The sequence below is a fragment of the Vicugna pacos genome, chromosome 14, assembly GCF_048564905.1.
Source record: "Vicugna pacos chromosome 14, VicPac4, whole genome shotgun sequence".
NCBI classification, from domain to species: Eukaryota; Metazoa; Chordata; class Mammalia; order Artiodactyla; family Camelidae; genus Vicugna; species Vicugna pacos.
In genome coordinates, this window is record NC_133000.1 from 21,114,955 (window position 1) to 21,138,117 (window position 23,163).

The 23,163-nt window shown below is 37.4% G+C and overlaps 1 protein-coding gene across 5 annotated transcripts in view; it reads left to right on the forward strand.

Moving 5' to 3' along the window:
• Positions 1–23,163, forward strand: part of MTRF1 (mitochondrial translation release factor 1) — a 40,885-nt gene that overhangs the window by 7,099 nt on the left and 10,623 nt on the right. For 2 of the 5 annotated variants that reach the window (XR_012080036.1, XM_072976327.1), the window contains exons 1-7: positions 5,098–5,171; positions 7,289–7,714; positions 11,659–11,750; positions 13,296–13,377; positions 13,574–13,681; positions 17,099–17,271; positions 21,833–21,950. Coding sequence is in view for 4 of the 5 variants with exons in the window: in XM_072976327.1 (XP_072832428.1) it covers positions 7,297–7,714; positions 11,659–11,750; positions 13,296–13,377; positions 13,574–13,681; positions 17,099–17,271; positions 21,833–21,950 (991 nt within the window). In the remaining variant the exon portion in view is untranslated. Of the gene's footprint in view, positions 1–5,097; positions 5,172–5,242; positions 5,378–5,500; positions 5,688–5,732; positions 5,929–7,288; positions 7,715–11,658; positions 11,751–13,295; positions 13,378–13,573; positions 13,682–17,098; positions 17,272–21,832; positions 21,951–23,163 lie in introns of those variants that run through there. The other 3 variants (XM_072976328.1, XM_072976329.1, XM_072976330.1) reach the window with 3 other exon arrangements.

Here is a 23,163-nt window from a genome sequence, read left to right on the forward strand (position 1 = left end):
GCTTTTCCACTTTGGCAAAGTTTTCATTTTTTCTTTTAAAAATTTCAAAGCAAGGTCACCAAATAGTTGATGAGGAGAGGTTTCTCTTTGTAGAGGTTCCAGCTAAAAAATGAAGTCAGAATGATAAAATAGCACTATTTTGCAACTCTAATGAAATAATGGGATCTATGCAATCAAGAGCTTCTAGTATTTTTAAAAGACACATCTAAATATTTTGCATATTCCTTTGTAAGTATCTAACCCACCTATGAAGTAGTTTTGCCAAAAAAAAAAAACAAACAAAAAACAGTAAATCTGAGTCTGGTCAAGCTTCTAGACCAGTTTATAGGAAATACAAGAAACAAAGGAAGATGATAACACCACAACACAAGTGTAGAAAAATCTGGACTGTGGGAAACTCTTCAAGGCCAAAATTCTGGTTTCAGCAAATACATTGCAAGTAAAAAAACAAAAAAGAAGGAGGAACATATAGATTAAAACAAACCAAATATATTACATAGCAACAAATTGCAGTGTCCAGACCTTACTTGAATCTTGATATGAACAAACTGCCAAAGAAAAAAGAAAAAAATCTGACACAGGGAAATTTGAACACTGACTAAATATTTGATAATATTAAGAAGTTATTTTTTAATTTTTAGGGGTGACTATGTTTTGAAAGTCTTTATCTTCTGGAGCTACATACAAGATTATTTACAGATGAAAAGTTATGGTGTTTTGTATTTGCTTCAAATTAATCCACTGAGGGTGAAAGAGGGAGGAAGGAAGACAAGTGAAACTCTAAGCTGATAATGTTGAGAATTCGTGATGGGTGCACAGGGGATCATTTTACTATTCTCAATTTTTTAACATGTTAGAAACATTTCTTAATAAACAGGGAGAAATAAAAAGACACATCTAGACACACATGCACAGAGTATAGATTACAGTGGAGGATTTGGATCGAAGTTGGAAAGTAATGCTTATAAAGACATATGAAGACTACTGTTAGTAGAAAAAGCTGAACAAATTAAATGTATTGAAATGAAGATTTGAAATGTATAATTCAAAACTGAAGTGTAATAATGTTTAGCCTGAAAGAAAAATATTTAGCCTGAAATTGAGGATGAAAAATGGAAGAGATGAAATTACCAAGAAGTTGTAGGAGACAACACTAAACAAGCTTGTTAACAAAGTTGACTTCAACCTAGGCTAATACAAGTTTAGGGGAGGAAAAAGGAGTTTCCAGGATCTACCCTTTGGTTTTTTTTTCTTTTTTCTTTTAAAGGTTTTTAGAGTAAAAGGAATACAGTGTAAGCTGACATTTCAAGTCTTACTTATTAAACATCGTTTGACTGAAAATTATTTGTGATCTAGTTTCAATAACGCCAGCAGGTGGCGTGTTTCTTAGCTCTATTTTTTTCAAACTATGAAAAACTTGGGAACCAGTATGAATATATGAAAATAAGAAATGCTGCCTTTTCATTGTTTGTGTTCTGCTTCTCTCAGGAAAAATTGTTTATAAGAATACAAATAGAATAATCTTTGTTTTTTTATTTCTTTCCTGCCTTAGTGAGAGCTTGAATTGTGTATTATTTGCTAAACAATTCCTAATTTCACTTTTTCTGTAGCAAAATATATCTAATTAAAATCCCAAACCAGGAGGATGGGTGTAGCTCAGTGGTAGAGCACATGCCTAGCATGTACGGGGGTCCTGCGTTCAATCCCCAGCACCTCCATTAGAAAAATTAAAAAATGAAATCCAGAGCCATTGCCAGTCTTCATATTGTGAGGTGTCTCAAGATGTGATTAAGAGCCTAAACTCCAGGGAACCAGAAAGCCAGGTGCATCTTCATAGTGTGCTGCAAAACACAGTGTGTGTACATAGTGTGTTATATGGCTTGTGTGCTGGGATTTTGTGTTGCTTTCAGTGCCACTGAAAATTTGCCAGATGGGACCAAAGGTTACAACTTAACCTGCCACAGTCTCTACACCCACTCTGGTCTAGCTCCATTCAGGTTCTTCTCTCAAGGAAAGCCCTGAGTGGCCATTTTATTGATACGAAATCCCTGCAGAACACAAATCAACCTTCTGTTAGTACTCCAGACACAAGAGTGTCCTCAGAACCTTTAAAACAATTTGGAGGTCACTGAGAAGAAGCCAAGTGAAAATCCTCATTCCCTACCCCTTTGGGTTTGGGGCTGATTTTGCTCTAAATGGAGCTGAAAAATAGCCCCATGTATTTTGTTGTTTTAGCATGCTCCAAGTTGGAGGAGGGGTACACAGGTCATTTAGTTTCTGACAAAGAGATACCAAATTCCCAGTGCCCATTACCAATTCATCCAACAAAGAAACTATTCATAGTTGACTTTATTGCAAGGAAGATTTCAGACATGGTAGCTCTTGTTTCTAATTTAATCAAAATTCTATTTCCACCCCCCTCACACTGAATCCACCTCTTTTATTACTGTATCTGGAAACTTTTATCCTGTAATATCGCAGACTTTTTGGAAACAGAAGTTATTTAACCATAGAATGATTCAATAATAATAACTTCCATAAGGCTTTTCAATCAAACATGAAAGAATGTCTTTTTTTTTCTTTTATAGCTTTCTTGTTTACAATACCCACCGTGCAACTTCAGGAAATTCATAATACTATAAAAAGGAAAATAAACATTACCTATAATTCCACTGGACTTTTAAATATATGTGCATCGCATGTTTTTTAGATGGAATAGTTTGCTGAGGTTTTTTTAACATCCTCTTCACTTAATAATATATTGTGAACATCTTTGTGTACATATAATATAATTATAACCATATTACTTTCTTAGAAAATGAAGGAGGAAGTAATATTTTTAGTACCAAGCATGAATGGCTTCAGGGATTTTTTTTTTAATTGAGAAATAACATTCATAAAGTGTATAAAGTTTAGTGTATATCTCAATAAAGTTTTATATATGTAAATACCATTGTCTGCTTGGGCTGCCATAACTAATAACAAAAAGATCACGATGAGTGGCTTAAACCACAGAGATTTATTTCTCACAGTTTTGGAGGTTGGAAAATCTAAGATCAAGGTTATGGCAAGGTAGATTTCATTCTGAGGCCTCTTCTCTTGGCTTATAGGTGGCTTCCGTCTTGCTGTGTACACACATGACCTCTTTGTGCTTATAGGGTGAGACGGGGTGCTGAAAGAGATCTCACAAGCTCTCTGGTCTCTTCTTAGAAGGGCACTAATCCTATTAGATTAGGGTTCCAACTTCAAGACCTCATTTAACCTTAATCACCTTAAAGGCCCTATCTCAAGTAGGGTCCCAGTAGAAGTTAGCTTCAGTGTACTGAATTTGGGAGAGATACAATTTAGTCCATAGCACTAAGGCTTATTTTTTAAGAAGAAAGCTTTATACATACTACTTAATTTATAGATCTGCATGGACATATCAAATTAAAGAATTAAAAGATTTTGTTGGATAACTTAGGAGAATGACTTACATGGGTTCTTTGGAATTTGTTCTCTACCAGAACATAAGCTCCATGAGGACAAAGAGTTTTGCTTTTTCTATTCATTGCTAAATTCTCATGTCTAGAACAATGAGTAGTATATAACTGGTGCTCAGTGTTTACTGAATGAATGACAATGTTTTCTTTCCTTTTCTCTGGAGGAGGAAGGCGGTAACAGAGCTTAGGAGCCATAGATCATTAAGACAGATTTCCTTGATTGAATCTCAACTATATCACTTACTAGTTCTTTTCTTGGACAAGTTACTTAAAACTGTGCCTTAGTTTTCTCTTCTGCAAAATGTGTAATTTAGGGTTGTTGTAAGGATTAAATTAATATGCTTAAACCATTTAGAATATGTTGTAGGCAGCAGTAGATACCTTGAAATAGGTAATGGTTAGATATTTACATTTATGGCCAATTCTCCTTTTAATATATGTGATCATTACCTAAGAAAATATCCTGTGAAGTCAGGAAAATGGAATTCTCTTTGCCTTTGCTTTTCAGGAAGAAACTCTTTTTTTAAACATTTTTTTTAATTGAGTAGTAGTCATTTTACAATATTGTATCAAATTCCAGTGTAGATTACAATTTTTCAGTTATACATGAGCATACATATATTCATTGTCACTTTTTTTTCACTGTGAGCTGCCACGAGATTTTGTATATATTTCTCCATGCTATACAGTATAACCTTGTTTATCTATTCTACATTTTGAATTCCCAGTCTGTCCCTTCCCACCTCCCGCCCCCAGGAAGAAAGTCTTAAAGGTCAAATGACCTGTAAATGTGATCGCCAAGGGCTATATCCCACTGGAATACTCAAAGTAAGGCAATATGTTTGCATTTTCCTGGAATTTTTTTTATTATTTAGGGGTTTTTTTGTATATGTATATGTGTATATATATATATATAATTGAAGTATAGTCAGTTTACAATGTTGTGTCAATTTCTGGTGTATAGCATAGTGATTCAGTCATACATGAACATACATATATTCATTTTCATATTCTTTTTCACCGTAAGTTACTACAAGATATTGAATGTAGTTCCCTGTGCTGTACAGTATGAACTTGTTTATCTATTATATATATATATTAGTTAGTATCCACATTATTTAGGTTTTTTAATTCTTTACAGTGGTTTATATATCTAAGTTGAACCCCAAAATTGTGTATATGCATTCAACAGCTACAAAATCACTAACCTGTGGATATATCTAGTAACCCATCTTTCGAATCCCCATTATGATTTTTAAAAACACGAATTTATAGTCCCAATTAATCATAAGGTACTTTCTCAGGCGGTGGCAGCTGAAAGTATAGCTATTAACATGCAAAACACAAAACCCTCTTAATTCTTGAATGATGAAAAGCGATCCTTACATAAAAAAAAATCAGGAATCCCTGCTCTAGTGTCTCCTTACGTAAGGAAATTCTCCTGTATCTTGATGTCTTAATCAGAATTGTAGAGATTCTCCCTTCTGGGCTTGCCTGAAACTGTGAAAACCAAAGCTCCACCTTTAGGCTTAGGGGCTTGGGGGCGGGGCGCCTGTCCGAAATAAACTACAACTCCCAGGATTCCTTGGTGGGCGTTCCTGGGAGTTGTGGTTCATTCTACACTCGGGCACCGCCACCCCCGCAACTCTCCGGCCCGCGTCGCAACCACACCCTGGGCTCGGACTCTGGGTAAGTACACTGCGTCTTGTGGGCACTTTTCTCGCGTTGTCATTTTTCTTTTTTTGTTACGCACACTCAAGGACTCAACTCCGGAGAAGAGTCCAGACGAAGAAGGCGGGATCAAGTATCAACCCGGAAGGAGTGAACCTGGAAGTGAAAGTGGTCCGGTGGTTGTCGGGCTGAAATGTAGTGGATCACAGAGGGTTCCGACCTCAGTAAGGAAACCTAACGTCCTTTTTTTCTTCTTGTTCTTCTTCGTTTCTTCTTTTTTTTTCTTTAAGGTACTCACAATTCATTTCTCTCTTCTGATCTTTTAAAAGTCTTTTTTCTTTCTCCAGCTCTTTTCCCCCATGGTGCCTCGCTATGGGATCGCTCCTTATGCCGACTTACACAGTGAGGCTTACACGTGCTGCTCTGGTGCGGGGTCAGTGCCACTTCTGACTTGCCGACGCTGAGAGCTGTTCCTAGAGTATCAAAGTAATCCCGTTACCGTGCTGTGTGATGGGGAAGACTTGCTGTCCTCAGGTATAGATAACCCTAGAGAGTAAATGTCTTCGGCTCTTCTTTTTTTTAACGTTGAGGTTCGTGACCTTGAGAGTTACTCATTCTACTAACTGTCCCTAAAATGGAAATTTAGTTAAGTGTTCTAACAAAAATCTTTTAGCCAATTTGTTGTTGCTGTTGTTCTGACCTTTTTCAAATGGACACACCTCTTGTGATGGGTTTGAGACTAGATGTGAAAGACACACGGAAACTCCTGCTGGAGGTTTGTAACATTTGTGGCTACTGGGCATTGGTGCACTCTTCTGCAGTCCCCTTCCGAATGTGATTCAGTATGTTAAATTTCATTAGTAGAACCCTGCAAACTTTGAATATTTGAAGAGTCCATTTTGAATATTTTATTTCCTACGAGATAATGATATCCAAGTTAGCAGGCTTATAATGACCACATGAGCTAATAAATGAATGCACCTACCATAGTAGGAACACTGGAGACAATAAAGGTTGATTCTGATCAATTCTGACCCTTATTTCAACTTTGAACCTCAGGATTTTAGGGGCAAAGTATTTTTCTTAGAACGCTTTCCCTTTTCCCTTTCTTACTCAATAAAGCCATTGTGTATGTGAGTTATATCTTTTGATTATCTCTGTTAGAGGGAAGGAGAACAGATAATTATTGTACACAGCCAATTTCACCTAACTTGTAATTTTTTAAGTAATCTTTTTCCTGATTGTAAAAGTAATATGTGCTGTATGCATAGAAAACTTGGAAAATGAAAAAGTAGGGGAAAAAAAGGAAAGTAAGCAAAAGTCTCCATAATCCCACAACTAGAGATCATCTTATTAACATTTTGGTGTGTTTCTTTTTTAAAAATAAGGGTCTTCCAATGGAACTTATGATGGGATTACGTCCTCATAAACCTATGTATTCCATATACTGTAGAAAAATTTGAAAACCTAATTAAGATTATGTTGTTTTCACTCCCACTTTTTTCATTTAGTATGATTTTTTCCTTTTCATTGGACTTCATACTTCCTTAGTCATTAATAAAGTTTTATTTCTTTAGAGTCTCAGCTAAAAGGGATGCACCTGTGAAGAGTGATTGCATAATTGGGAGTGAAAAACTCTAGTCTATCCGGCCCAATGAATAATCATGATTAAGTTAGTCGACTTCCTTGGACATCCCGATGCCTAATGTTAAAGAATTAGACAAGAAAATAGTTAATATTTCCTTCAAATTCTAGAAATCTATTAATATATGAGCCACCTAAATTTTACGTGATTATTTCTTACTTTACAGGTGCCTGTTCGCACATTCAATTCTAGTTTCTGGATGCTTTCTAGAAAATAACTAATTTAACCTAGTCTATTGACATATTTATCAATTACACTCCTACTCATTTGCCCTAGTTAATTATATATGCTGAGTGGGTGGGAAAAATGCTATCTTTGTTTATTTTAATATACTTAGAGGTTTGGAGAATTGTTTTCTTTTTGTGGGTTATTGAATTTTGAACTATTTGGAGCTGGCTGAGACAGTGAGCTGAGCAAGATTTCTTGAGGCTCCTCCAGCTTTTATATCCTTGGAGTTGATTTTTTTCAGATTATGTTTCTTTCGTTTCAGATGCTGAGATGAATCGTCACCTGTATGTTTGGCTTTTTAGACATCCATCTCTTAATGGTCACCGCCAGTGCCACGTCCCTCCCCATTCTCATCAGTTTACACAGATACATCTTGATACAAGGCTGTGGGTTTTTAGACGAAACAGGAGTCACACTGTCCATCATCTGTTAAATAAGAATTGGTCCAGGAGATATTGTCATCAAGATACTAGGATGCTTTGGAAGCATAAAGCACTACAGAAATACATGGAGGACCTGAGTAAGGAGTACCAAACACTTGATCATTGTCTACAGCGTATCTCTGTGAGTGAAGGGGACCGAAGGTCCTTGAATCGACGGCATGCTGAGCTGGCACCACTTGCGGCCATTTGCAAAGAAATCCAGGAGGCTGAACAAGCCATTGAAGAATTAGAATCAATGTGTAAAAGTAGGTAAAAGATATGTGTGTGTACAAGTACAGGATTGATTTTCTAAGTTAAAGCTTTATTGAACTCAGTCTTTTAACAAACCTACAAGTTATAAGCCCCACACTTGAAAAGGACAGAACTCTGGGTGTTTGAAGTATTTCAGCTACTAAAGAGCAACTACTAAGAGACTGAGCTCTTCATGGTACTTGCCAAGAAGCTCTGAAGGTCTGGGAAACTTGAGTATGCACCTTTTCAGAAGCTTTAATTAGCACTGAATAGATCTTTATCAAGTATTTTCCTAAGTGCTGCAGACCGAGGACACAAAAATACAGTTCGTACCCCATCAAAAGTCTAATATGGTCTGGATATTATTTCTTCACCCCAAAAAGAAACCCTGCTTTAGCCATCTCATCCCAATCCCCTCATTCCTACCAGCCCTAGACAACCACCAATCTACCTTCTGTCTCTGTAGCGTTACTTATTTCAGGCATTTTACATAGGTGGAATCATATATACCCTTTGTGACTGACTTCTTTCACTTAGCGTAATATTTTTAAAGTTCACCTATGTCATAGCATGTTTCTGTACTTCATCTCTTTTTATTGCTGAATTATGTCCCATTGCATAGATATGCCACATTTTATTTATCCATCCATCAGTTGTTAGATATTGTTTCCACTTATTTGGTTATTATGAACAATGCTGTTTTGAACATTTGTGTACAAGTTTTTGTGTGGACATAGATTGCTGAGTTGTATGGTAACTCTATGTTTAACCTTTTGTGGAACTGCAGACTGGTTTTCTAAAGTGTCTGTATCATTTTACATTCTATCACCAGCATATGAGGGTTCGAGTTTTTCCACATCCTCACCAACTCTTATTATCTGCCCTTTTGATTTTAGCAATCCTAGTGGGTATGAGGTGGTTTTGATTTGCATTTCCCTGAATGTCTTTTCACCTGCCCATTGGCCGTTTTATATCATCTTTGGATAAATGATTGTTTAGATCCTTTGCCCATTTTTCAGTTGAGCTGTCTTTTCATTTTATTTTGTTCTTTTTTTTTAATGAGCTGTCTTTTTATTAGTTATAAGAGTTCTTTATATTATAGATACAAGTTCCTTATCAGATGTATGATTTGCCAAAATGTTCTCCCATTCTGTGGGTTGTCCTTTGAAGCACCACAGTTGTTAATTTTGATGAAGTTAAATGTATCTTTTTTTCTCTTGTTACTTGTGTTTTGGTGTCATGTCTAAGAAACTATTGTATAATCTATAGGCCACAAATGTTAACATCTGTTTTTCCTTCCAGGAGTTATATTTTTAGCCTTTACATTTAGATCTTTGATGTATTTGAGTTAATTTTGCATAATTGCCTTAACAGATTTTTTTCTTTTATGAAAAATCTCTAAGATATACAGAAATTGAGAACAAAGTATAGTGGACTAACTCGGGGTTCAGCGTTTCTCCAGATTCTGCTATTGGCCTTACAGATGTTAAGCAGCGTAGAGGCCAGTCACAGTTACGCCTGTAAAGTCCTGGATGTCCAAAGCCTTACCTTTTCCCGCCTTCTGTTAGTGGCCCCATGAGGCTTTCACCCACATTAATGAGGATTATTTTTTCTCTCCTGCATAATGCCACTCAAATTTGGAGTTAATTAGTTTTGGGAAAGTTGCTTGCACGTAATAGGAGCTTACTAAATGCTTTCTCAATTAAATTGACATAACCTCTTTCAGGTATGGTTGTATCATGTGTAATATTAGTAGGTTGGATTAGATTGTTTCTAAAGCTTTAGCTACAATTCTGTTGTTCCATATAATAATGATAATGGCTGTATTTACTAAGTCTTAGTATGCACCAGGCACTACGTATTTTACAAATATCTCATTTGAATCTTCACAATAAACTTGTGAGGTAGGCATGATTATTAATATCCTCATTGTATAGCTGAAGAAACTAAGAGATTAAAATGCCAAAAGCTGCTTAGCCAATCATTAGAGGAGCAAGGATTTGAACCCAGTCAGTGAGATTCCACAGCCCCTGCTCTTAGCCACTGCACAGTGTTCTGAAGTCCTTCTGTTCTTTCCACTAGTTGACATCTTCATTTTATCTCAGTCATAGATGATTACAATAAACTCCTAACTTGTGATCTCACTTCCAGGCTTTCCTAGTCCAAGTACGACTTTAATTATATTACTCCCCTGCTCAAAACTTCCCCTAGCTCCCATTGCCTATAAATATAGATTACTTGGTTTGGCATTTTAGAGTCTCTGCAGAGCAAGCCCCCTTCTCTCTGTGTAGTATATTAATTCCCTTTGTATATTCTACCTTTCAACCCAAATAGGCAACTTGCCATTCCCTGAATATACTCAGGCCATCCCACATCTGTGTCTTTAATCATGTTAACCCATCAGTTTCACCTTCTTAAAGGTCAGTCTGCTTACAAAGTATGGCTTGGATATCATATTTTGGCTTGGCTTCACTCCCCTCTGTAAAACAAGTCTGATTACTTTTCTCTGTTTCATATTCTGATCCGTTATATAACTGTCTTAACTTCAGCCCCTTCCCCTGAGTTGTCTGTTCATTAAGTACAGGGCCTGTCTCTTACTCATTTTTATCTCCTGTGGCACCAAACATAGGATATAATAGACACTTGAATCTGTTGATACAATGAAATTAAATTAGGTTGGATTTTACAGTTCAGGAAATAATAAGAGGCCACAAAAATAATTTTGTATGATGGCAAATCAAGGTTTTTCCAATACCTTTGACCCAGCAGATATCTATATTGAGTGATGTCAGCCTGGTTCCCATTTGAGGCTTATATGCACAAGGTGAGGCCAGTAGGTCGTTACAATTCTGCAACAGATGATCCGTAATTAGAATGTAGTTCAGATGGCACCTTGTTTAGGAACCTTTCTTAAAGGTTGAAGTCTGGCTTAGACCACTCTTTGTGCCTTCGTGGCACTGCCCTCACCACATACTGTAATCGTGTGTGTGTGTCTGTCTGTCTTTCCCACCAGACTGAGCACTTGAGACCTGAACCATGTTTTGTCCATCCTTCTGTCCCCAGCAACTAGCAGAGTATTTAGCACAAAGTAAGTGTTACATGTTGAAAGCAGGAATGAGTCATAGAATCCCACTGGACCCCGATGACTTCCATGACTGGAGAAGAATGTTGAAGAGCCTTCTCTCCTTTAGAATTACTCTTCATTTCTATTTTCTCCTTTATTATTAAGCGTCAAAAATGTCTACCTCATTTAGCAGGTATCACCACTGACCAATGGAGTCTCTAGGCAGCTAAAGCAGTGGAGTCAAAGGTTTTGGGATCTACCATGCTTGGCCACTCTCTCATTGATAGCTTGGTTCGAGTTCCATGATTTAACTTCTTGCTTTCAAATGATATGAAAAGTACCATTGTTTCCATAAAGCAGAGTTTACAAAGATGTGCGGTTTGTTTTGACCCACATGGTGTTTTTAGAAAATGTTTACTAGGTATGAACATTTCAAAAGATTTCAAAATGTTAAGAGTTCTTGTTTCCAACTTCTCTTGAAAAAAAATGGAGGTTCTAGCCATGCTGGTCTACTCACAGTGTGCTGAGTAATGGCTGCCACCTTTAGACAAAAAATGGTCACTCCACTTTAAAATGTAGCTTATTTGGGTTTGTATTTAATTAGTTAGTCCCTTTTAAAACCTGTTTGATTAATCACTGATTTCTGTGATTACTTATAGACATTCAAATCACAAGCTCTTTGGGGCAAGGTCGTACTTCTTTTCACGATGAGTTTTTGAGACATACTTAGCAAATACTTGTTCACTGATGTTCTCTAACTATTCTGTTGTTTTGTATAATCCCTTGCCTTTAAACTGAAATAAAACCTAGTAGGTAGAAATTAGGCAGCTATTTAAGAGTTTCTCTGTAAGTATTTAAACATGTTTACCATTATTTCTGTTGATGGTTTTGTAGGTTTAAATAAGCAAGATGAAAAGCAGTTAAAAGAACTTGCATTAGAAGAGAGGCAAACCATTGCTCAGAAAATCAACGTGTTATACAGTGAGGTATGTTTTAAGAGGTAAACTGATCTCAGTAGTGTTGATATGAAGGAATACTGTTCTCACTAGACTAACTGCTTGGAGTGCTCTCCAAACATCAGTTTATTTATTCTCCTGTGATAATTGATAATGTTGAGTTTAGTGCTATAATTTAGTACAGAATGATATTGAAGAGATTGTGATGTCGAAGAAGAAAACACCGCCCACACCCCCATGTGAAAATATTCCAAAGCTGAATCTATTAACTTACCAGGCGAGGGAATACATGCTAGTGAGGAAATCTAGTTCAACATGGGGAAAGGGTTGGCGGGGAGCTGTTAAGTCTTAGAGAGTGGTTCATGGTGATTGGGTTAAGGGTTGAAAATTTGCATTCTGGATAGAATGGAATGAATCCAAGAGTATAGAGACTGGATTAATACAAGTCTTTATAGCTCAAAGGATGATTTGCCTAAAAGATAATGAAAATACAGTGCTATGTACCATGTTCCCCTTTGTCATATCTACCATCTTCCTACTTTCAGTCTTTCCTACTCAGAATCCAGAGGGGCTTTGCATTCAAAAAGAGGAGCTTTTTGAGAGGCTGAGGAGGATGAGGTGGAGGTATCAGATATTTTCTTCACCAATTTAGACAGCTAGTCAAAAGCGTATGTAAGATGTCTGACCCTTGGTCTAACAGTCTCTCCCGCAGGCTGTAGCATTTCTAGCAGAGGTGGACTATTTCAGAAATTGTCAGTAGGGAGAGTCGTGACACGTTGGTACTTTCAGTTTGATTTGAAAGACCTTTTAGTAATGATGAAGATAAAGTTGCTTCCCTTTTTTTCCTAAGAGGAAAGTTGGTTACTTTCTTTATTAGAATGCTCTTTTTTTTTCTTGTCACACTGAGAAACTATTCAAGCCTTATCTTGGGAGTCCTCAATATACTCTTTATTTATTTATTTGCAGAGGGGAAGTAATTAGGTTTGTTTGTTTATTTAATGGAGGTACTGGGGATTGAACTCAGGACCTCATGTATGCCAAGCACGGGGTCTACCACTGAGCTATACCCTCCCACACCCCTCAATATAGTCTCTAAACAGCAGCTCCACTAAGAAGACAGGGCATGGGCCTGGTGCCCTGTCATCTACAGGAGAGAATGTATGATCATATGTAAAAAATCCTCATTTTCTCCAAATGAAGACAACCAAAGCTTACTTCTTTCATTGGATGAAAGAAGCTACTGTTCAGGACTAATAAGAAGCAAAACCCAAAGAAAATTGAATAAAACACTGGACTTTGATCTAAATGTCTGCATTTTAGAAAATTAAGATAATCTGATAACATTGTAGAACGTATCCCCCAACAAGTGAATTCATTGTAAACGTGAATTGCTTACTTTTTTTAGGCCTAATTAGGTCTACTTATTAAAGCATTTTAGGACTAGACCTCTTTGGGATGCTATGTGATTTTGTTAATTACTGGTATTTTTTTTAATATTTGGGGGTCTTTTATCTAAGTTCAAGTAATAACAGTATACCATGGACACTAATACTGTTTTTTTCCCCCCTTTTCCAGCTTTTCCAGAGTCTAGTGCCAAAGGAGAAATGTGACAAAAATGATGTTATTTTAGAGGTGACATCTGGAAGAACTACTGGAGGTCAATAAAATAATTTTTTGTAAATGATGTTTGTTTAAAAATACTTAAACATTACCTTGATTTGACACTGTAACTTTAAATATTTGTTAAATGTTTTTCACTTTGGATATAGTCCCCAGCTCCTAAGGGGCTTGTACTGAAGGATGACACTCTTAGAAATTTGTGCTGATTGAATATTTTTGTATTTTTCTCTTAGGTGATATCTGCCAACAGTTTACCCGGGAAATATTTGATATGTACCAGAATTATTCAAGCTACAAACACTGGACATTTGAACTTCTGAATTATACACCAGCTGATTATGGTAGGCGTGTCTGAGGGTTTTGTCCATAGAGGATGCTGAAAATTATTTTTCCTCTAATCTTGATTAGAACCACATTGTCCCATTTTTTAAAACATTTGATTTGTATCTACTAAATACTGTGACGTAGGCTTATCAGTCCCAGTGGCTTACTATAGTAGAATTCTTAACTGGGAGGAGAGAGTGGGAGGGAGGGGAGCATCTCCTAGAAGGAGTATCTGAGTTGGAGAACTTTCCCTGTGGAGGATGGATATGTGCCTTGCCTGGAAAATCATTGCTCTGTTGTTCAAAGCCAAGATGTATTAAGGTTTTTACTCTAAAGTATTAATGGTGTGTTAAATGTTTATGGGAATACAGAAAAGGTTAGTCACATGTCTTTATTTTCAAGAAGCTCCCGCTCTAATTGGACTGATAAAAACTTATACAACATAAACAGCTACAAACAACACAAGCCTTTAAACTTTTACATGCTCGAGTGTGTTAAATCAGAACACCTGATAGTAATTCTCTTTTTGGTTCCATTCTTTTACTCTATTTTGAAGTTTTTGTCTCCTTGGTTACATAAAGATACACTGCAGTAGACACAGGGGTCATGAATTGTAATGCATAGACTGTCAAAGTGGGGAAAGAGGATTAATGCAAGTTAAACAATCAAGGGAAATGGAAACCAGTATAGAGCATAAGGAAGTCTGTGCTCGGTACAGATTTGAAATACAGCCAGTGGTCAGGAAAGGGAATACCAGTGAGAGAAGAGGGAAGGGGTAACCTGAACAACAGCCTGGTGGTGGGAAAGACCTTGCTGTGTGTGTAGAAATGAGGAAGCCAGTGAACCCAGAGCGTATTTGTGATAAGAAGTGAAAGGAAATAGGTTTGAATGAGTAGATGTTGAACGGCTGTGAAAGCTGAACAGGCCTTGATTGTTAGGGAGCCATTGGAGATTTGTTAATAAAAATATGATTTGATAAACATATTTTTTAAGAGGATTTATATTTTAAGAGGATTATTTTGACAACAGTGTGAAGGGTTGATTGAAGAGGCTAGATTCAAGGCCGACTGCAGAGAGGCTGTTGGAGTAATCCAGGTATGACTAAGAGTTAGAATTGGGAGTTGGGAGACAGGTGAGAGACCTTCAAAGGAAAAATGAGCAAGATTTGGCAACTGACAAGAGGAGCTATTCCTTTCCCACTGTGTCCTGTGTGCAGTGTAGGGTATTAGATCCTCACAACCCTGCGAGATGGATATTATCAATCCCATTTTACAGATGAAGATCTAGGCTCAGAGAGTAAGTAGCTAATCCAAGATCACACAGTAAGTAATGGCAAGCCTGGAGTTAAATTTAAGGCTGTCTGATTCAGAACCACACTGCATCCCATCTGTCTATGAGCCCCAGGGAGATGAGCCCCAGGGATCTAGTCTTTCTAGCTGGGAAGATTGCGATAGTCATTCATGCCATCAGATGGAATAGAAATTGGAAGGCAGAGTCCATTGGGGAAGAATAATGCTAGTGGCTTTTGAATTATTATGTGTGTTATTAGAGTGAGCATCCCTTGAGAAATAGCCAGTAAATGCTGAAGTTATGTAACCAGAGCTTTGGCAAGAGAATAGAATTGAGAGTTACTTGATAGCTGTTCGCACAGAGATAATGTCTGATTCGGAGAATAAGTGAGGGAGAGTTCGTAGAGAGGGAACATTCAGGACACTAAACCTTGGAGAATGGCCACATTTAGAAAGATAGACTCATTGGCAAAAGAGAAAGAAGAGTCAGATAAGCAGGAAAAAGGGTGAGGCCAGTATAACATTGCGGAAGCAGGAGAGGAGAGAGACAAGAATATAATCAGAAGCAGCAGCATTATGAGAGAATAGTTGGAAATGTCATCTCTGCGATGTGTATTTTGAATTCAACTTTCAATAATGAAAGGAGATGAATTTAATAACAGGAAGAGAGATTCTGAACCAGGTGTGCAGAGCAGCCTAAACAAGAGTTGGGAAACCTTTCTCTTAGATACACTGATAAGTGAGAAAGAAATTATACAGTTAGACCATCACCGAGTTACAACTCCTGTAGTGCATTAAGCATCAAAGACTGTCAAAGCGGGAATGGTATAGCTCAGTGGTAGAGTGCATGCCTAGCATGCATGAGGTCCTGGGTTCGATCCCCAGCACCTCCAGAAAAAATAACTAAGTAAGCCTAATTACCTCTCCCTGCAAAAAACAAACAAAAGACGGTCGACACCATAAAAAAGAGAGCCCACCAGACATTATGTGTCTTCTGTAGTCTTGCCAAGGAGCTCAAGCTGGCGATCCAGTTTCTGGATCGAGCTGCCCAATGGCAGCCAGTACGGAGGGCAGAGGAACAAGTTGAATGGCACCAAGAGTATGCAATCAGGGAGACCAGACCGTGGGAAATTTCTATGGGTCAACAGTCCTGGTTTCTCAACAGATAATTGAAGGAAACAAACGTGATGGATGATGAACTTACAGACTGAGAGGTTTGAAAGACATATCAATTTTTTTAAATGGACCAGATTAAACTGTAGTACCTAGGGCAGCACATTAGTTAGTGAAATTATAATGAAGAAGGGAATAAAAGGATAATGGTTACTCATGAGAAAGAGAGGGGATTGTAACTAGGAAGGAGCAGATGGGAGGGCCTTCAGGGTGACTGACAAAGTTCTTTTTCTTGATCTTGAACTATACATCTTATTAATGTGGTTTTCTATGTCTGTATATTATTTTTTTTAATTTTCTTTTTTATTATTATTATTTTTTAAATGGAGGTACTGGGGATTGAACCCAGGACCTCATGCATGCTAGCATGTGCTCTACTGCTGAGCCACTAACCTCTCCCCTGTATATTATTTTATAATAAAAAGATTTTTTAAAAACATGTCCAATAAGAAGCTAGCCTGGGCATCAAGATTAGTTTGTGCTTATCTTCCCACTCCACAGATAAGCAAGATCTAAATTTCAATAGATTCTTGAAAACTTGACCTATAGAGTTACTCATCATTATCAAATTACTGTGTTATTGAGCACTGTTTTATATAAGGCACCAAACTAGCCTAAGATTACATAGCATAGTTCAATGCAGAAACACCCCAGGATTCTTTTTTTCCTAATACTATTTTTATAAAAGTGAAATTTTTTTACTATATAAAGCTTAGAAACAAAAAAATATATATATTAAAAGTAAAATAAACATGCTGTCATTCTGTTCCCCAGAGATAACCATAAATAACAGATCAGTATATTTCCTTTTATATATTCATGCATTTACATTGGGAAGATACAGTCTTGTACCTACTTTATGTTCTCATCTCAGGCTCTGTGCTCACATTCAGGGCTTAGAATAAGGGCACTTACAGTCCTGATCCCTTTGAAAGAAGAATTCATGAATATTCCTGGAATATTTTTTCGTAGGCGGGCTACATCATGCAGCTGCCCGAATTTCCGGTGACAGTGTCTATAAGCATTTGAAGTACGAAGGTGGGATTCACCGAGTTCAGCGAATCCCTGAGGTGGGCCTGTCGTCAAGGATGCAACGTATTCACACGGGAACGATGTCCGTCATTGTCCTCCCACAGCCAGATGAGGTAACCTCTGACATAAAACTCTGTACTGTTGTTTATGAAAATCGACCGGGATTTTATTGTCTAGGAAAAACTCCTGTGTGTTCTCTCTACTCACAGAATACTTCCCTGCACTCCAGATGTGTGGAGTTCTTTTCCCCCAATTCTCTGCGGACACCACGTGATTGTATTGCAGTTCAACTCAATTCTGACACCATCTACCTGGAGATAGCGTCAGATCTCACAGGCTAGACTCAGTCCTGCAAGACTGCCTCCCCTCCCACTGCTGAGACCAGTCACAAGGGCAGGTTGTCTCCTGTGTTTCTGACTATCTGGCATTCCATTGCCATGTCATGGGAAGTGCACTGGAGGTTCCCATGACCCCCTCCGTAGGTTCAGTAATTTACTAAAGTGGTTCACATAGCTCAGGGAAACAGTTCATTTACTAAATCACTAGTTTATTACAAAAGATACAACTCAGGAACAGCCAGGTGGGAGAAACTCATGGGACAAAGTATGTGGAAAGAGGAGCAGAGCTTCCATACCCTCTCCAGGCTCGCCACCTCTCCAGCACCTCCATGTGTTCACCAACCTGGAAGCTCTCCGAACCCTGTGCTTTGGGGATTTTTATGGAGATTTCCATATGTAGACACGTTTGATTAAACCACTGGGCATTGAGGATTCCTTCAACCTCCACTGAAGCGGTGGAGTTGAAGGAGTGGGGTGGAGCTGAAAGTTCCAACCCTCTGGTCAGGTGGTTAGTTCCCCTGGCAACCAGCCCCCATCCAGTGGTTATCTAGGGACTTTCCAAATATCACCTCGTTAACATAAACTCCAGTGTAGTTGAGAGGGGCTTGTTATGAATAACAAAAGACACCTTTATCGCTCTTATCACTTAGGAAATTCCAAGGGTTTTAGGAGCTCTGTGCTGAGAACTGGACAAAGATCAAATATGTGTTTCTTATTATAAGTCACAGTATCACAATTAAGTAATATCTAGTCCATTTTATACTTTCCTTAGTGATCAAAAAATATTTTTACGGCTTTTTTTTTTTTTTTTAACCAGGACCCTGTCAGGTTTCACTCATTGCAGTTAGTTGTTATATCTCTTTAAGTCTGGAACAGTCTCCCAACCTTTTTTCTTTTTTTCAAATGATAACTGACTTTTTGAAGGTTCTAAACCATTTGTCTTATAGAATGTTCCAGGTTCTGGATTCTTCTGATTGTTTCCTCATAGTGCATTTTAACTTGTTCCTTTATCCCCTGTATTGCATTGAAAGTCATATTTAAATGTTCCATTCTATCCGGGTTACACATTTGGAGCAAAGGGTAGTTTTCAGATACAGTTACAGTCATGTTGCATCTTATCAGAAGTCACAGAATATCAGATTGTACCACTTTTAGTGAGGCTTAGTTTAAGCATTTAATTAAGGTAGTGACCGCAGCAATATCTCCATTGTGAAAGTATATTTTTCTCTTTGTAATTTCTGAGTAATCTCTAGGGTAATATATCCTGTTCCCAATAAATTTTCTTCCGTGGTTTTAACATCCATTAGTAATCTTCGCCTGAATGAGTTATTTATTTGGGGGTTGCAGGAGAGTGATTTTCTAATTCTGTCATTCTTTCTTAACTGGTCTTCTTTTCTGTAAAGAACTTTCCTCCCCACTACCTTCTCTCCTTTCTCGTTGCTGTCTTTCTCTTTGACTTTACCTCATTATAAACTCGTATATTGAATTTCATATATTGACCTCATTATAGACTTACAGATTTATTTGTTAAATTCAATGAGTTATAATCACTATTTTCTTTCTTTTTTGAAAAATTGTGGTATAGTGGGGAGGGTACAGTTCAAGTGGTAGAGTGCATGCTTAGCAAGCACAAGGTCCTAGGTTCAATCTCCAGTACCTCCTCTAAAAATAAATAAATAAATAAATAAGTAAATAAATAGGCCTAATTACCTCCCTCCCCCCACCAAATAAATAAATAAATAAAATAAAAATAAATTTTAAATTCTGGTAGATTGACTTACAATATTATATTCAAGTGTACAACCTAATGATTCACAATTTTTAAAGGTTGTACTCAGTTTATAGTTATTATAGTTACTATAAAACATTGGCTATATTCCCTGTGCTGTGCAATATATCCTTGTGGCTCATTCATTTTATACATAGTAGTTTGTACCTCTTAACTCTCTATCCTATTTTTTCCCTCCCTCCTACCCTCTCCCCACTGGTAACCACTGGTTTCTTCTCTGTATCTGAGTCTATTTCTTTTTTGTTATATTCACCAGTTTGTTTTATTTTTTAGATTCCACATATAAGTGATATCATAAAGTATTTGTCTTTCTCTGTTTGGCTTATTTCTCTAAGCATAATATCCTCCAAGTCAGTCCATGTTGTTGCGGCTGGCAAAATTTCATTCTTTTTTATGGCTTAGTAATATTCCATTGTGTGTGTATGTGCACACACATACATATAAATAACACATCTTACCTATTCCCTTGTTATCTTCATATTCTTGAAAATTAAACTCAGTTAGTGAAGCTTCATTCCATAAAAGAATAGGGTCTTGTTCTCTTAACTGACATTTAAAATTCTTTGTATATTATTAAGTCACTGTTTCTATGTTCAGAATTCCCCAAAAGTCATTAGATAATTTCTGTAACATTTGGGAGACTGTAACATATAATATTGACATATTTGTTATCTAACTACTTAATATACTGCAAACACAAGAAATGGGAAATTACTCTTTTAAAAAAAATTTTTTTAAGGGGGAGATAATTAGGTTTATTTACTTTCTTTTTAATGGAGATACTGGGGATTGAACCCAAAACCTAGTGCATGCTAGGCATGCACTCTAACACTGAGCTATACCCTCCCCCGGAAATTACTCTTCATCTCTGTAGTATTTATTGAAATTTTAAGTTAGCCAATACTAGCATATTTCTATATAAAGCTATATAATTTTTGCACTGTATAATCCTTTTCTTCATCATATGGTACTCATTTTAGAGGAAACAGAAGAACAATCAACTAAGTTGTTTATTAGATTCTAACCTTGACCCTGTTATTGGTGTACTTTCTAAGGAGAAAAGTCAAACTTACTGTTTGTCATTCATACAAATAAATGATAAATGTGGAATAAAATATTAGGTCTCCTCTCAAAAACAGCATATTTTGTCTATTTGTGAGTGTATGTGTGTTTGTCTATTTCTGTGCGTGTGTGTATGTGTATGTGTGTATATATATATATATATATATATATATATATATATATATATGAAAATTTTCTAAGACTGTCATAATGAACTATCACAAACTTGGAGACTTAAAACAACAGAAATCTATTCTCTCACAATTCTAGAGTCCAGAAATCCAAAATCAAGGTATTGGTAGGGCCATGATCCCTACAAAGGTTCTGAGGGAGAATCCTCCCTTGCCTCTTCAGCTTCTGGTGTCTGTGTGTGTCCCTTGGCTTGAAGCTGCACAGCTCTAATCTCTGCCTCTGAATTTCCATGGTCTTCTCTTCTCTCTTCTCTGAATGTCTTGTTTGAGGACACTTGTCATTGGATTTAGAGCCTAACTGAATAATCCAAGGTGATCACGTCTTAACTCAATTACATCTGCAAAGACCCTTTTCCCAGATAAGGTAGTGGTTAGAACAGAACGTACCTTTTTGGGTGCCTTCATTCAGTCCACTAATAAGCACACACACACACATACACAGGATTCTCATTATTCACAATAATTATATTCTATAAAGTCACAGTGAAGGCTGATGTAGTGAATACCGAACCATTTATTCTAGGGGAACTATATATACATATCCCACTTAGACTATAATCTTAAACCCTAGAAACAACCTATACTGGTACATTCTCTTGTCTTTATTTTACAAGAGAGAAAATGGTGTTCAGAAGTGCTAAGTGACTTGCCTGAGGCCACCTTGCTAACAGGTGCCGTAGCTGAAAAGTCAAACCATGTCCCAATGGCCCCAGAGCCAGCGTGTCTTGCACTGCGCTGCCCTGTCCCTCCTGTCTTCATCCTCTGCTCATCTCTGCAGGAGCTGAAACAAGAAAGCCAAGAGTCACCTTGTTCCACCTCACTGGGAACATGTACTTGTAGAGTGACTTGAATTTTTTGCTGTTCTGCATATGTCTGCAAATGCTCTGACAGTGCTACCATAATTGATTTGAGGGAACAAATACATTTAAGCGAGTAGGTGTACTTGCAAATACAGAATCAGGGAATAATGAGAATCAACTTATATATACACGCATACTTTTTTTTTAAATATATTTTGTATCTAGTGTAACTTTGTGGGATGATGCATGGTGAAACTTTGGAAAGATTACATAACTCAGTGATCTCGTAGCTTCGTAAATCAGTGTTAAAAATGACATCCATTGGAACAGGGAATTTATGGTTCTTTCTTTGGTGTAAGTTATTTCACCTCTTAGTCACAACAGCTATGACTTAACACAAAACAGTACAGTTTATTTGAAAAATGTGGGAATAACTTTAATATTAAAGTATTTCTTGAGTGTAGAATTGACTCATGCTATACTTTTTGCTCCAGGTAGATGTGAAAGTGGACCCGAAGGATTTGCGAATAGATACATTTCGAGCCAAAGGAGCGGGAGGGCAGCATGTTAACACAACTGACAGTGCTGTCAGGCTTGTCCATGTCCCCACAGGTAAGCAGGTCCTTTTCCTTTGTACTTTCACCCTTTTTTTTTTTTCATATCTTGTAAAACTATTCATGACTTAGAAATAGTCTTATGTTGGTGTCTGGTTTCTTGCACAAACCCTTTAAAGATGACATTGGAGTCATGGATCTGAGGTCCCCAATGTGTTCATATTCCCTTCTGTTTGGAAAAGGTACCTCCTTGGCTGTATGTATACATTTAAGAGTGAGGTTCTAAAAGCTCTGAGCGCACGGGTGCTACTTATCCACTAATAAGTTTCAACTGTAGGCCAGGTAGGTCATTAAGCAGGCTTCACCTGCCTCCTCTGCTGAGTTGTTCGCCATTCCTCCATCCACTTTCTGTCTTTATACACTGTGTTGGGAGACTTTACACATCATTTCATTTTACTTCAGATGGAGTTTGTGTTTCTGTTCTTGTTGTTTTAGTTGTGATTTTTAAAAGAAAGAGAACTCCAGGCAAGTACCTGGAAGATGTGAGCAAGTTGGTGCCCCAGCCCAAACCCATGGCTGTAATAAGGCAGTCAAGAAATAAGTTTCAACCAGTAGAGGTGAAGTCTACTTAAAGTATTAGCTGGTGTAGACTGTAGCTTATTTAGACAGAGAGAAAACATAGTTTGGAGAGTAGAATTGTATGGAAAATCTTTAAGTCTCCAGCAAAATAGTTACTGCTGTATCAGTGCAGCTGGCCTATCCTAAGAAGGTTTTTGGGTTTTGTGATTCAAAAAGTACCTTTCATTTCTGCTGTACTTGAGAGATTTGGATACAGAATTGGACACACATCTTCAGAGTGGTAGCTGCAAAGTTAGGAACACAGCCTGAAGTCTCAGGGGTCGCCATTTCAGGGCTAGACTGGAGCTTGTAACGGGGCTACACAGTGAGCCACACCCACCCAAATCCAGAAATTGGCTAACCAAAACCAACTGGCTAACCATGTGGCTAGTTGTGTCGATTAGCTGGATTCAGAACCAAGACAGCTGAGAAACATTCACTATAAACGCTTCCTTTTAAAGAAATTTGAGTAGTTTCTTTTTTATCAGTTTCTATATGGAAAGTCATTTTAAAAACTTCAGCTGTCTGTGTGCTTGTGATTTAAGGGGAAAGAGCTGAGTTCTCCTTGAGGAAGACAGAGAATGGAGTAGCACTTCATTGGGGGTGGCAGAAGTTTGCTCTTTGTTGAGCTGTGACAGTACTGAGTGAGCTGG